At 46.1% G+C, this 13,321-nt stretch overlaps 2 protein-coding genes across 3 annotated transcripts in view; one reads left to right on the top strand and one right to left on the bottom strand.

The window, feature by feature from the left end:
• The window catches only part of GTF2H3 (general transcription factor IIH subunit 3), a 29,173-nt gene extending 28,530 nt beyond the window's left edge, over window positions 1-643 (bottom strand). Inside the window, exon 1 of one of the 2 annotated variants that reach the window (XM_008005129.3) lies at window positions 529-643. In XM_008005129.3, the coding sequence (XP_008003320.1) occupies window positions 529-541 (13 nt within the window). In that variant the 5' untranslated portion in view covers window positions 542-643. The remainder of the gene's footprint in view (window positions 1-528) is intronic. The other variant, XM_008005130.3, reaches the window with a different exon arrangement.
• Window positions 644-684: 41 nt separating this feature from the next.
• On the top strand, window positions 685-12,868 carry EIF2B1 (eukaryotic translation initiation factor 2B subunit alpha). The gene is made up of 9 exons (XM_008005132.3): window positions 685-868; window positions 1,708-1,809; window positions 3,291-3,427; window positions 3,539-3,655; window positions 6,650-6,762; window positions 7,324-7,392; window positions 9,284-9,359; window positions 11,128-11,253; window positions 11,969-12,868. The coding sequence occupies exons 1-9, from the start codon at window positions 856-858 to the stop codon at window positions 12,131-12,133; spliced, it is 918 nt and encodes a 305-aa protein (XP_008003323.1). The 5' UTR covers window positions 685-855; the 3' UTR covers window positions 12,134-12,868.
• Window positions 12,869-13,321: the final 453 nt, after the last annotated feature.

The raw sequence follows: 13,321 nt of genomic DNA, 5'->3' as shown, positions 1-13,321 counted from the left end.
GGGAGCAGTGCTCCGATCATAGCTCACTGAAGCCTCGAACTCCTGGGCTCAAGTGATTCTTCGCCTCACCCTCCCGAGTAGCTGGGACCACAGACACGCGCCCGGCTAATTATTTTATTTTTCTGTAGAGATGGGGTCTGGCTGTGTTGCCCAGGCAGGTCTCGAACTCCCGGCTTCAAGCGATTCTCCCGCCTCGGCCTCCCAAAGTGCTGGGATTACAGGCCTAATCCACCCGGGTGTGACCCGGCCGAAATTATTTTTATTTATTGTCGTCTGTTTCACCCAGTAGGCTGTAACCTCCACTAAGGCCCCTGTCTGTCACGATTTCTGCTACAATCCAATAAATAATGCCTGCACACAGGAGGCGATCCAAAAATATTTACTGAATGAATGACTGAATGCCTTGCCTACTCCTCTAAAGACCAAACGGGTTCTATCCAGCCCAAAAGACACACTCCATCTGGCCGGTCATAGCCGGATCGAGCCCGCCGAGCCCTGGAGTCGAACTCCGCCCTGCAGGGTCCTCACCGTCTGAAACCATGGCTGTCCCAGCACCTCAGCGAAGAACAGGCGGTGGTCAGGCGAGCGTCTCAAACGCTACGCAGCCCAACATCCGGCGCCGCCAAGTGACGCACAAGGTGCTTTGACTCATGCCAGCCCCCTAAGCTGCGGAAGTGGAGTGCGGAGGTGCGCCGGTTGTGGGGTACGGAAGTGCGCCACGGCAGTGCGCCGGAAGTGTGGTGCGGAGGTGTGCGGTGCGCTGTCAGACTGGCTGGGAGGCGGCGCGGCCGGCGGACCCGTTCAAGACAGCGCGGGCGGCTCGGGTGCCCTGGGGCTCCGCCGCAGGAGGACGCCATGGACGACAAGGGTAAATCAGGACAGGCCAGGGCTGCTAGGCTACAGCAGAGCCGTTCAGGGGTCCCCCCAACCTCTCACATCCAGGCTGAGCTCCCGAAGAGATTTCTTTTGAACTTCAGGCTGCTCCAGTGGATGTGTTTCCTCGAGTCACAACTAAATCCCCCGCGCTGCTCTAGTTTTCAGGGATGCGCCCTGACGGTATTTGCAGGCACCCCTCCCACACATACGCTCCTTCCCGGTGCCCGTCTCCAGAAGGGCCTTCGCAGTTTCGATTTCCTTATATGTGAACTAGGAGTAAGACTCCCTGCCTTGTTGTATCTGTCATTAAAATGAGAATGAATAAGGCATATTTGATGTGCTCATCTAGTATGCTTATTAAGTGAAACACAAGGGCAAACTAATATACTTTTCATGTAAAGAAATAAAGGGGAGTGGGTGGAACTCCATATGTATTTGTAACATATATGTGTATGTGAATAGACTTGTATTAGCATAGACTGTCTGGAGGGGTGCAGGAGAAATTGGCAAGGTGGTTGACTCTGGGATCCTCTCAGATCTTAGGGCCAAGGTTGCTGAAGAGAGAATGACTTTTCATCATCATTTACTCGGGCTTAATTTTTAGACCTTGCACACCAGTAGCTTTTTCAAAATAAGAAAGAGCTCTTGCAAACAGCAAAGTGGTGTTTTCTCTATTCCTATCAACGTTTATTGCATCCCTGAAACTAAATACCCTAAAAAGAAAGTATTTTTTAAATTATTTGCTTCTTAAAGTCAGCAGTCATTAACAAGCTCTCTTGCCTTACATGCTGCTAAATGAATTAGATGAATCGCTTTTTTCACTTTTTCCAGAGTTAATTGAATACTTTAAGTCTCAGATGAAAGAAGATCCTGACATGGCCTCAGCAGTGGCTGCCATCCGGACGTTGCTGGAGTTCTTGAAGCGAGATAAAGGTATAGAGAGTCATCTGTTAACACTCTGGGATTTAGGAAAGTCTTTTTTTAAAAAAAAAGAGACGGAGTCTCGCCCAGGCTGGAGTGCAGTGGTGCAATCTTGGCTTACTGCAACCTCCGCCTCCTGGGTTGAAGCAATTCTCCTGCCTCAGCCTCCTCAGTAGCTGGGACTAGAGGCACACGCTGCCATGCCTGGCTAATTTTTTTGTATTTTAGAGACAGGGTTTCACCATGTTACCCAGGCTGATCTCGAACTCCTGAGCTTAGGCAATCTGCCTGCCTTGGCCTCCCAAAGTGTTAGGATTACAGGCGTGAGCCACTGTGCTCAGCCCTTTTTTCTTTTTTCTTTTGAGACAGTTTTGCTCTTGTCTCCCAGGCTGGAGTGCAGTGGCACGATCTCGGCTCACTGCAACTTCTGCCTCTCAAGTTCAAGTGATTCTCTTGCCTCAGCCTTCCGAGTAGCTGGGATTACAGGCATGCACTATCACACCTGGCAAATTTTTTTATTTTTAGTGGAGACGGGGTTTCACCATGTTGGCCACACTGGTCTTAAATCCTGACCTCAGGTGATCTGTCCGCCTCACCCTCCCAAACTGCTGGGATTACAGGCATGAGCCTGTGTTCGGCCAGGAAATTCTTCTCATGACTCTTCGAAATGTAGAAAGTGAGAGATGCATGTTTGCCTGCATAAAGTAGTACAGCTCCAAGCTCAGTTTCTGCCTTCATTTCAGACTTCAATCTGGAGAGAGCCCTTACGTTGTCATCAAAAGGATCCCTATCATAAGTGAAATATGCTTTGAATCAAGAGTGACTATTTTATATTGTGTTAACCATGATGCTTAAATTACAGTAGCAGTTCAGCTTTATAAGTGTTTATTAGGCCTCCACCTTGTGCCAGATTCTGTACAGATGTTACAGGGAATGTTCCAGAATAAATTCTGGTATTAGTATTATTTATTGTGATCCCCTAATTCAGCACCCTAAACGTTAGCATCTAGGTATAGCATGAAATCTTGTATAGGCAAAATAATAATAAGGCCTTTAATCTGAAGGGCAGGCCTAGAGACGCTTGTCTCTAAGGCAACCTCCAGTGTCTTCCCATTGTTCTTAAAATAACATCCAAACAACCTTAGCCTCACCCATACCACCTTGCAGAACTCATCTGCCGCTGCTACTCAATGTGTTTCCACGCCTCAGCCTCCCAAAGTGCTGGGATTACAGGCGTGAGCCACCATGCCTGGCCACCCGGCTTTATTTCTATGTGTGCTTGTTTACTATCCGCTTCCTCTATTAGAATCAAAACTCCATCAGATCATAACCCTAGGGGCCTGTCTTGTTCACTGATGTATCCGTCTTATCTAGAACAGTGCCTGGTATAGAGTATGTACCTAATAAATGTTCATGGAATGAATGAATGAATTGAAGACACAGGTCGGGGCTGTGGTCCTAATGTGAACATCACATTCCTTGGATCATTCCAGGGGAGACAATCCAGGGCCTGAGGGCGAATCTCACCAGTGCCATAGAAACCCTGTGTGGTGTGGACTCCTCCGTGGCAGTGTCCTCTGGCGGGGAGCTCTTCCTCCGCTTCATCAGCCTTACCTCCCTGGAATACTCCGTAAGCACCTGCTCTCCCTGGGGTTACCTTTCTACTTCTCCATTTAGTGACAGACATTCTCAGCATTACCTGGATCTTCCCTGTCCCCTCATTTTGCTCTTTTCTTCCTAGGATTACTCCAAATGTAAAAAGATCATGATTGAGCGGGGAGAACTTTTTCTCAGAAGAATATCACTGTCAAGAAACAAAATTGCAGATCTGTGCCATACTTTCATCAAAGATGGAGCGGTGAGTGGATAACCATCATGCGTGGTAAGGAGGAGCAAGGGCTTCGAGTCCGACTGCCTGGGGTAAAATCCAGGCTTTGGCATTCATTTGCTGTGGAGCCTTGGACAGGTTACTTAACCTCTCTGCACAGCTTTCTCATCTGTTCAATAAGGGTGAGAATAGTACCTACCTCCTAGGGTTGTTGTGAGGATTAAATGAGGCAGGACGTGTAAGGGGCAAAGGGTGTGAGGGCTTGGTATTGTGTCTGGCACTTAGTAAGTGCTGCGCGAATGTAGATCTTGTTATTAGAGACGGTTGTCATTGTAAACAGGCAGAGAAGGACAGTGGGACAGCATGTGTGATTCTTGATTTAATACAGTGTTTTACTAAAGTATTTTTATGATTGTGTATGTAGTAAATCTGAATTAACACAGAACAGCTCTTGTCACTGGTTAACACTGAGGACTTTCTTAGTGAAGGTTAGCAATAAAGGGAGATTGAGGGAAATTTTCTTTTTAACTTCATTTTAGATGCTATTACAGAGATGTAAAGCTGCTCAGTGTTTATAAGTGAGGAAAGACAGGAGGTGCAAGTTGAGCCATCTCCCAGCACAGGTGTAATGAAACTTTCATAATGCCCCTCCCACCAGCATACGTCCTTTTGCTACCTCGGCCTCCCCTGACCATAAAATTACTTACTTGCATTTTGACTCTTAAATCTTTTTTTTTTTTTTTTTTTTTTTTTTTTGAGACGGAGTCTGGCTCTGTCGCCCAGGCTGGAGTGCAGTGGCCGGATCTCAGCTCACTGCAAGCTCCGCCTCCCGGGTTTACGCCATTCTCCTGCCTCAGCCTCCGGAGTAGCTGGGACTACAGGCGCCCGCCACCTCGCCCGGCTAGTTTTTTGTATTTTTAGTAGAGACGGGGTTTCACGGTGTTCGCCAGGATGGTCTCGATCTCCTGACCTCGTGATCCGCCCGTCTCGGCCTCCCAAAGTGCTGGGATTACAGGCTTGAGCCACCGCGCCCGGCCTACTGACTCTTAAATCTTGTCCTCCATTTTATTAGCCCCTTCCCAGCCTTTGACATTTGTTATTAAATAAATGGCATAATAGAGTGAGTGAAACTTGTTCAAAAGCCAGTTGCAAACAAAGCCTTTTTTGGGCAAGTGGAGGCAAGGTTGTGACTTCCTTTCACTGGGGCCTTCTCCTTCCACAGACCTACTGTGCCATCAGTATTGTGCAGGTTTCGTTTGCTCTAGTGTAGTGTGATACATGTGTACTTCACCTGCAGTCACTTACTCAGGACTGATTTAGACAAAATTCATAGCAGAGCTGCTCAGATTTGAAAGTGCAGAGGAGTCAGCTGGGGTCTTATTAAATGCAGATTGGGATTCAGTGGGTTTGGGCTAGGGCCCAGGAAGCTGCCTTTCTAACAGGTTCTCAGGTGGGACCCAGAAAGGAGCTAGAGAGCCGGTTCTGCCCTCTTGTCTTACTCTGTCTTCTGCACTCTTCCACGGAAAAGAGGTTATGGAGGCTGGGCATGGTGGCTTATGCCTGTAATCCCAGCACTTTGGAAAGCCAAGACGGGCAGATTGCTTGAGTCCAGGAGTCCAAGACCAGCCCGGGAAACATGGCAAAACCTCATCTCTACTAAAAATACAAAAACTTAGCCAGGCGTGGTGGCACAGTCCTGTGGTCCCAGCTACTCGGGGGCCTGAGGTGGGAGAATCAACTGAACCCAGGAAGTTGCGGCTGCAGTGAGCTGAGATCATACCACTGCATTCCAGCCTGGGCAACAGGAGTGAGATCCTGTCTCATCAAGGAAAAAAAAAAAGAAAGAAAGAAAAGAGGTTATGGGCCCACTGCAGTGGCTTATGTGTGTAATCCTAGCCAGAGGTTCACTTGAGGCCAGGAATTCAACACTAGCCTGAGCAACATAGGGAGAGAGGCCCTATTTCTACAAAAAATAAAATAAATTAGCTAGTCATAGTGCTGCACATCTATAGTCCCAGCTACTGGGGTGGCTGAGGTGGGAGGATCGCTTGAGCCCAGGATGTCAAGGCTACAGTGAGCCATGAACACTCCACTGCACTCCAGCCTAGGCATCAGAGCAAGACCTTGGCTCAAGAAAGAAAAGAAATTATGTATAAGTGTCTACACGTTGCATCCATGCCACAGATAGGTTGTGATTACCCCAAACGGTTTATAAATTCAAAAAAATTAGCCATCATTTCAAAATTGGATTTGTGGCCCCTGTAAGCAAAACCGTCACCTCGTCTGGCAGTCATGGGGCCACATGACAACAGCTAGGCCTGAGGAGTCCTGGCCCTCCTTAACCTTTTCTTTTTGAGACAGACTAGAGTATGATTACGGCTCATTGCAGCCTCAACCTCCCAGGCTCGAGTGATCACCCCACCTTAGCCTCCCAAGTAGCTGGGACTATAGGCACATGCCGCTGCATCCAGCTAATTTTTTTTGTTGTTATTTTTTGTAGAGATGGGGTATTGCCAAGTTGCCCAGACTGGTTTTGAACTCCTGGGCTCAAGCAGTCCTCCAACCTTGGCCTCCCAAAATGCTGGGAGTACAGGCGTGAGCCAGCACACCCAGCCTTCCGTAGCCTTTTCGCTTTGCTGCTGACCCCACCCAACCTGCTGCAGTGACTTCTGCTACCTACCTGGTTCCCGTAGGCCTGAGTGTGCAAACCATGTCTTAGAAATAGGGAAACCAACCCAAGGGAACCTCATGGAACCTTCAGCTATCCAGGCTTTTGTATCCTTTGGGTAACACTGTGTGGGAGTTCCCTTTCTGCACCTGCTATGGGATGTGAGACCTGGCAGAAACTTTTTCAGCTTGCAAATGGGATGGAAACTGTACCAGCAGGTCTCCTTTCTGGTCGTGGTTGATTTGTGAGAAAGTGTACAGAGACGCTTAGGGTGTCGGGAACACGCGCCGCAGTGCAGAGGGTGTGAGTGAGCAGCAAGGAGCCTGGCCCTTTGACGAAGCTTTCTTGGTCCACAGACAATATTGACTCACGCCTACTCCAGAGTGGTCCTGAGAGTCCTGGAAGCAGCCGTGGCGGCCAAGAAGCGATTTAGTGTATACGTCACAGAGTCACAGCCTGATTTGTCAGGGCAAGTACCTTTCTGTTCAGTTATGTGCCCAGCCATCATCGTACAGAGCAAACTGCAGATTAGAGTCCAACAGAATCAGAACCAGAATGTGCCCCCAACTTGCCAGCAGTCAGCATTGCCTTTCATTGTACCTTTTCCTGCCTTTGGAATAAAAATCACTGAATTTGCAGCAGGTCACAGTATAGGATCTAGGGGTTTCACTTAAGTAGTTAACGCTGTGGTAGAGCAGAGATTTATTGATGAAAGATTTTTGTCAAGGAATAGGTAACTCACATCTCCCTCTCTCTAGATGATAATAAAAGCAAAAGTTCCTCCTTTTTTCCTGAATTTACATCTCTTACCCAGAGTCTCTAAGAGTATAGTTTTCCAAAAATACTTCTTTCTAAAAAACCGAAATTCTTGTTTCCTTAGTCCAAAGTCTTGGGATCTGCCCCTTAACTCATTAGTATTAATGTCAGTTTCAAGCAAACATCCACTGTCCACATTAAGTGACTCATCATACATCACTGTGGGACTATCTTGTACTTCCTCTAACATTCTAAAAATGTATGTCATCTTCAGTAAGAAAATGGCTAAAGCCCTCTGCCACCTCAACGTCCCTGTCACTGTGGTGCTAGATGCTGCTGTCGGGTGAGTACCCATCTTCCCCAGCCATAATCACCTCCCCCACCCCACACTGGCTCACAGCAGAGTTTTCAGATTGAAAGTTTGAGTCCCATTCATAAAACCACAGCAGGTAGCGTCCTGCTTCTTAATTAATAGCTGCCCTGAACCAGCAAGCTTGTTATGAGGCTGTGATAGCATACAAAGAAGACAGAGCTGTAGGATGTTGGGGAGAGTGGGAGTTGTGTCTATAGCTTTATGGCTGTAAGTGTGAGTGCGTTTTGTTTATTTTTGTTTTGTTTTTTGGGGATTTTGTTTTGTTTTGTTGTTTTTTTTTTTTGAGATGGAGTCTTGCTCTGTCGCCTAGGCTGGAGTGCAGTGGCGCAATCTCGGCTCACTGCAAGCTCTGCCTCCCGGGTTTATGCCATTCTCCTGCCTCAGCCTCCCGAGTAGCTGGGATTACAGGCGCCCACCACCATGTCCAGCTAATTTTTTGTATTTTTAGTAGAGACAGGGTTTCACCATGTTAGCCAGGATGGTCTCGATCTCCTGACCTCGTGATCTGCCCGCCTTGGCCTCCCAAAGTGCTGGGATTACAGGCGTGAGCCACCATGCTCGGCCTGTTTTGTTTGTTGAGACAGAGTCTTGCCCTGTTGCCCAGGCTGGAGTGCAGTGGTGCGATCTTGGTTCACTGCAATCTCCGCCTCCCAGGTTCAAGTGATTCTCCTGTCTCAGCCTCCCAAGTAGTTGGGATTACTGGTGCATGCCACCATGCCAGGTTAATTCTTTTGTATTTTTAGTAGAGGTGGGGTTTCACCACGTTGGCCAGGTTGGTCTTGAACTCCTCACCTCAGGTGATCTGCCCGCCTCAGCCTCCCAAAGTGCTGGGATTACAGGCATGAGCCACCACGCCCGGCCAGTGTGAATGCATTTTAAGAGCAAAGTACAAAGGTCAGTTGGGATCAGCAGAGGGTAATCAGGGCCTCTGTTTCTGTGAAGACCTGGCTGTCCTCAGTGGCATGCTGGGATGCTTTGTCTCACCTAGAAGATGCAGCTTCCGTGGCAAAGCCAAGGTCACATGTTCCTGGGATTGTCAGTGTATTTCACAAGAGAAAACAAGAGTAATGATCTCTTGGAATGAAAACAAAATAGATTAAGGACATTATGAATGTGTTCAAAAGTAAGCATTTTGAGGAATTCTTCTAATTGCTCATTTTAGAAACTAAATTGGCCTTCATCGTACCAGAAAGATTCTTAAGTTTGGGCACAGTGGCTCATACCTGAGGCAGGCGGATCGCTAGAGTGCAGGAGTTGGAGACCAGCCTGGGCAATACCCATCTCTACAAAAAAAATACAGAAATTAGCTGGGCATGGTGGTGTATGCTGTGGTCCCAGCTACCTGGGAGGCTGAAATGGGAGGATCATTTGAGCCTAAGAGGTAGAAGTTTGGTCTGAGATCATGCCACTGCACTCTAGCGAGGGCAACAGAATGAGACTTTGTCTCAAAGAAAAAAAAAAAGAAAGAAAGATTTTAAAATTGCATAACACATTTGTCCAACTTCAGATCACATCAGATTTTAAAATTTGGTTTGGTTTGAACTGAAGTAGAACAGAAAGTAGAGGAAACCACACTTGGAAGGATGACTGCTGTGTCAGGACATTCTTGCTTCAGTTACATATGTACGTGTGCATGCCCTGGGCGGCAGTGTGAAGTGTATGTCTCGTTGTAGTGTCATGAACCAAAAACGCCCCTGGTAACAATGCCAGGGGTCTATCGCGTGTTAAGCGGTCTTTAAAAAAAACAAGTAGTTATGGGAGGAACTTACCTTGATAGAAATGGAATATTGATCTTTGCAGATGATGATGCTACTCGTTAAAGACAAGAAAATAAAGCATGAAAAGCTTTTTTTCCCCTTAGCTACATCATGGAGAAGGCAGATCTTGTCATAGTTGGTGCCGAAGGAGTTGTTGAAAACGGAGGAATTATTAACAAGGTAAGAGCGTCAGTTTTCCCCAGTTCCCTGCTCAAGACTTGGAGGTGTCTTGCTGACCTAGGACACCACAGCAGTGTTGTTGATTACAGTTCCTTCTAACCCTCCTTCACTTCAGGACTTCATCATGGTGTATTGAGTTGTTGCCCAGTTCCCATAACTCATAGCAATGGTCAGTCCAGTTTTGGTCAAATGTTTCTTCTTTTTAGGTTGATCTGCATAAATGAAGACAATGTAATTTGGTCAGATGTGATGGCTGATACCTATAATCCTAGCAATTCAAGAGGCCAGGGTGGGAGGATCACTTGAGGCCTTGAGTTCAAGACCAGCCTGGGCAACATAGTGAAACCCTGTCTCTACAAAAAATTAGAAAAATTAGCTGGGCGTGGTGGTGCTTATCTGTAGTTCCACCTGCCCAGGAAGCTGAGGCAGGGGTATCACTGGAGTCCAGGAATTTGAGATTGCAGTAAGTTATGATTACACCACTGCATTCCAGCCTGGGCGATGGTGAGATCCTGTCTCAGAAAAAAAAAAAAAAAAAAAGTGTAATTTATATTTAATTTATACAAAATTGGCTTGAATTAGAATTGGGGTTTGGTTTTTATTTTTTAATTCTTTATGTGTACATTTTATTCTTTATCATACATATACACATAATAAAAACATACATACAAATATTTATTTTAAAAATATTATTTGTATATTTACATATAAAGTATGTATGTATAAAATATGTGTATTTATATATAAATATTTTATATATTTTTAAATAGAGACACGTTCACTCTGTTGGCCAGGTGGTAGTGTAGTTCAGTGGTCATAGCTTACTGCAGTCTTGAACTCCTAGCCTGAAGCAACCCTTCCACTTCTCAAAGTGCTAGGATTACAGGCGTGAGCCACTGTGGCCAGCCTGTCGTTTGTTTTCATTTTAATTGAACACATTTGACCTACGTTTTTTATTACAATTTCTCTCTCCATTATTTAATTTAGAAAGGCTTCATGAAAGCTTTTTTTAGTTAAAATATATATAACATAAGGCCGGGCGTGGTGGCTCACACCCATAATCCCAACACTTTGGGAGGCTGAGGCAGGCGGACCACCTGAGGTCAGGAATTTGACACCAGCCTAGCCAACATGGTGAAACCCCATGTCTACTAAAAATACGAAAAATTAGCTGGGCATGGTGGCGGGCACCTGTAATCCCAGCTACTTGGGAGGTTGAGGCAGGAGAATCGCTTGAACCTGGGAGGTGGAGGTCTGCAGAGTGTTGAGTCACATAACTGTATATTTAACTTTGAGAAACTAATGATTTTCCACAGCAGCTGCACTACTTTACATTCCCACTAGCAAAGCAAAGGTTCCAGTTTCTCTACATCCTTGCCAACACTTGTTTTTTTAATTTTTTTGTTTTGAGATGGAGTTTCACTCTTGTTGCTCAGGCTGGAGTGCAATGGCACAACCTTGGCTCACTGTAACCTCCAGCCCCCTGGGTTCAAGCGAGTCTCCTGCCTCAGCCTCCCTAGTAGCTGGGATTACAGGCGCCGCGCCCCCCACCCCACCATGCCCAGCTAATTTTTCATATTTTTAGTAGAGATGGGGTTTCCCTATGTTGGCCAGCTGGTCTCAAACTCCTGACCTCAGGTGATCCACCTGCTTCGGCCTCCCAAAATGCTGGGATACAGGTGTGCGCCACTGAGCCCAGCCTGCTTTTCTGTGGCTTCTACTTCGGATGCACTTTAGAGCTCATCCATTCCATTTCCTGCCTTCCCAGATTGGAACCAACCAGATGGCTGTGTGTGCCAAAGCACAGAATAAACCTTTCTATGCGGTTGCAGAAAGTTTCAAGTTTGTCCGACTCTTTCCACTAAACCAGCAAGACGTCCCAGATAAGTTTAAGGTAAGAGTTTTACATATTTGAAGGGGTACTAACGTCTAAACTGAAACCTTTGGAAATTGTAGTCCTAAGAATGTTCCAGTAGTTTTTTCACTTCCTATTGCTACTTTCCCCAACACTTGGAATACAAAGATAAATTGGTGGCTGGACTCACACGTTTGTCCCTAGAATTTCAGTCTTTCAGTCTCTTTAAGTAGCACCATAGATGGGTGGAGAGGAAGCCAGAAGCTGGTGGGTAAGTCCCAGCTTTGGGCTCAACTGAGGTCAGCTCCCATCACCACAACTTATAAACTGTGCGAGTTGAGGCAAGTCCTTTTTATTTCAACCTCTGAACCTGTTTCCTTGTCTGTCAAATGGCACAGCAGTATCTGACAGGGTCATGAGCATTCTAAGATAGTCTTAGCACAGTCCCTGGCATGCTGCAACCTGTCTGTTGTGACTCTCAATCATACCTTGAGAGGTCTGGAGAAGTTAATCCGGCATGAGAATGAGGGGACATGTGATTTAAGTTTGTTACACTACAGCTCTTGGCCAGCACGCCGCCATGATCTGGCTTATGGCCACAACTCTGCCCTCCTCTCCAGCGTCCTGCATAGCTAGCTTCTCCCATTTTCAGAGAGCAGTCTCAGGAAGTAGCACACTGATCACTCACGCCAAGGCCCCACCAGTATGGAGCCCTAAACATTCAGTGCCGACTAATGTGTACTTCTCTCCTCAGTATAAGGCAGATACTCTCAAGGTCGCACAGACTGGACAAGACCTCAAAGAGGAGCATCCGTGGGTCGACTACACTGCCCCTTCCTTAATCACTCTGCTGTTTACAGACCTGGGCGTGCTGACACCCTCAGCAGTCAGCGATGAGCTCATCAAGCTCTATTTGTAACCTGTGGGCCCTTTCCTGCCAAGGTGCAGCTTCTGTAGTTGAGGCTGAGGCAGGGTGAGTAGCTGCTTGACACCCTGGTGAGCCAGGCCAAACCTGAGATGTGTTTTAATGAAGATTTATGGAGTAAGGACTTAAAATCATACATCTTGGAGAACCTTTCTTATTCATTTCAGTCCCATCTAAAAATGTGTCAGTTATTCTAAATCCCAACCTAAATTGTTCTTATGGTTTCTAGAAACTTTCCTTTTCAGTTTCCAGAAATACAAGTTAGATAATTGGCTACTTAACTGATGAAAGATGAGCCCAAGTCCATCTCTCCTCATCCTCCCCTGCACTTGACTGATCTGCCAAAAAGCATGCGAGATGCAGGGGGAAAGCAGCCACACCCCTCTGCCACAAATGACCAACAGCTGGTCAGGACGTTACACGCGGTGCCTTGTAAGAGGCAAGACACACTTGCCGAATCTGCGTCTGGCTTCCAGTGGTAAGCACATTCCTCAGCAGGATCAAGCCAAACAGGAAAAACTGTACCAAGAGAACATGAGGCGGGCAGAAACATTTAGCAACAGTATTCTGCATGGCTCACTGCTTAAGAAAATGCCTTCTGGAATATTTGTAAACTAAAGTTCTGTATGTGTAAGAGATGTTTAAATATGTTTGGGTCCTAAACAGCTTTTTAAAATTATACTTGGGAACAAATTCAGCATCTTTTCAAATAAATTCTATGATAAAGACTTTGATGTGGTGGTGTGTCAATACTGCAAGCTGACCAGGCCATCTAGGGGAAAACACTGTCCAGCTACATTTACACACTTAAGACCCAGGCAATCAGGACACCATTTATTCAACAGAAGGCATAAAAACTGTAATTCTCTTTCCCGGAATGTGACTTAATGCCTCTGTTTTTCAGCTATTCATCAAAAAAAAAAAAAAACTGGGACTATTCTTAACACAGAAAAACCCCCAGCACGTTAGCCACCTCTGCAGGGCATCAAAGGATAACTGAAGCCCAGGGCCAAGGACATTCAGGAGGTCAGATGCCTAAAGATACTAAGGAATGGTTTTGAAAATCAGAAGTCAAGAATACTTCAGTACCTTTATGTTTAAAAATAACTGTAAAATAGCCTCAGAAAAAAGAGCTCATATATATATAATATGTACATAGGTCTATATATGGGGCCCATCATG

The sequence above is a fragment of the Chlorocebus sabaeus genome, chromosome 11 (assembly GCF_047675955.1).
Source record: "Chlorocebus sabaeus isolate Y175 chromosome 11, mChlSab1.0.hap1, whole genome shotgun sequence".
Taxonomy (NCBI): domain Eukaryota; kingdom Metazoa; phylum Chordata; class Mammalia; order Primates; family Cercopithecidae; genus Chlorocebus; species Chlorocebus sabaeus.
Note: the sequence above shows the minus strand (reverse complement) of the source record. Positions and strands in the feature narration are given on the sequence as shown.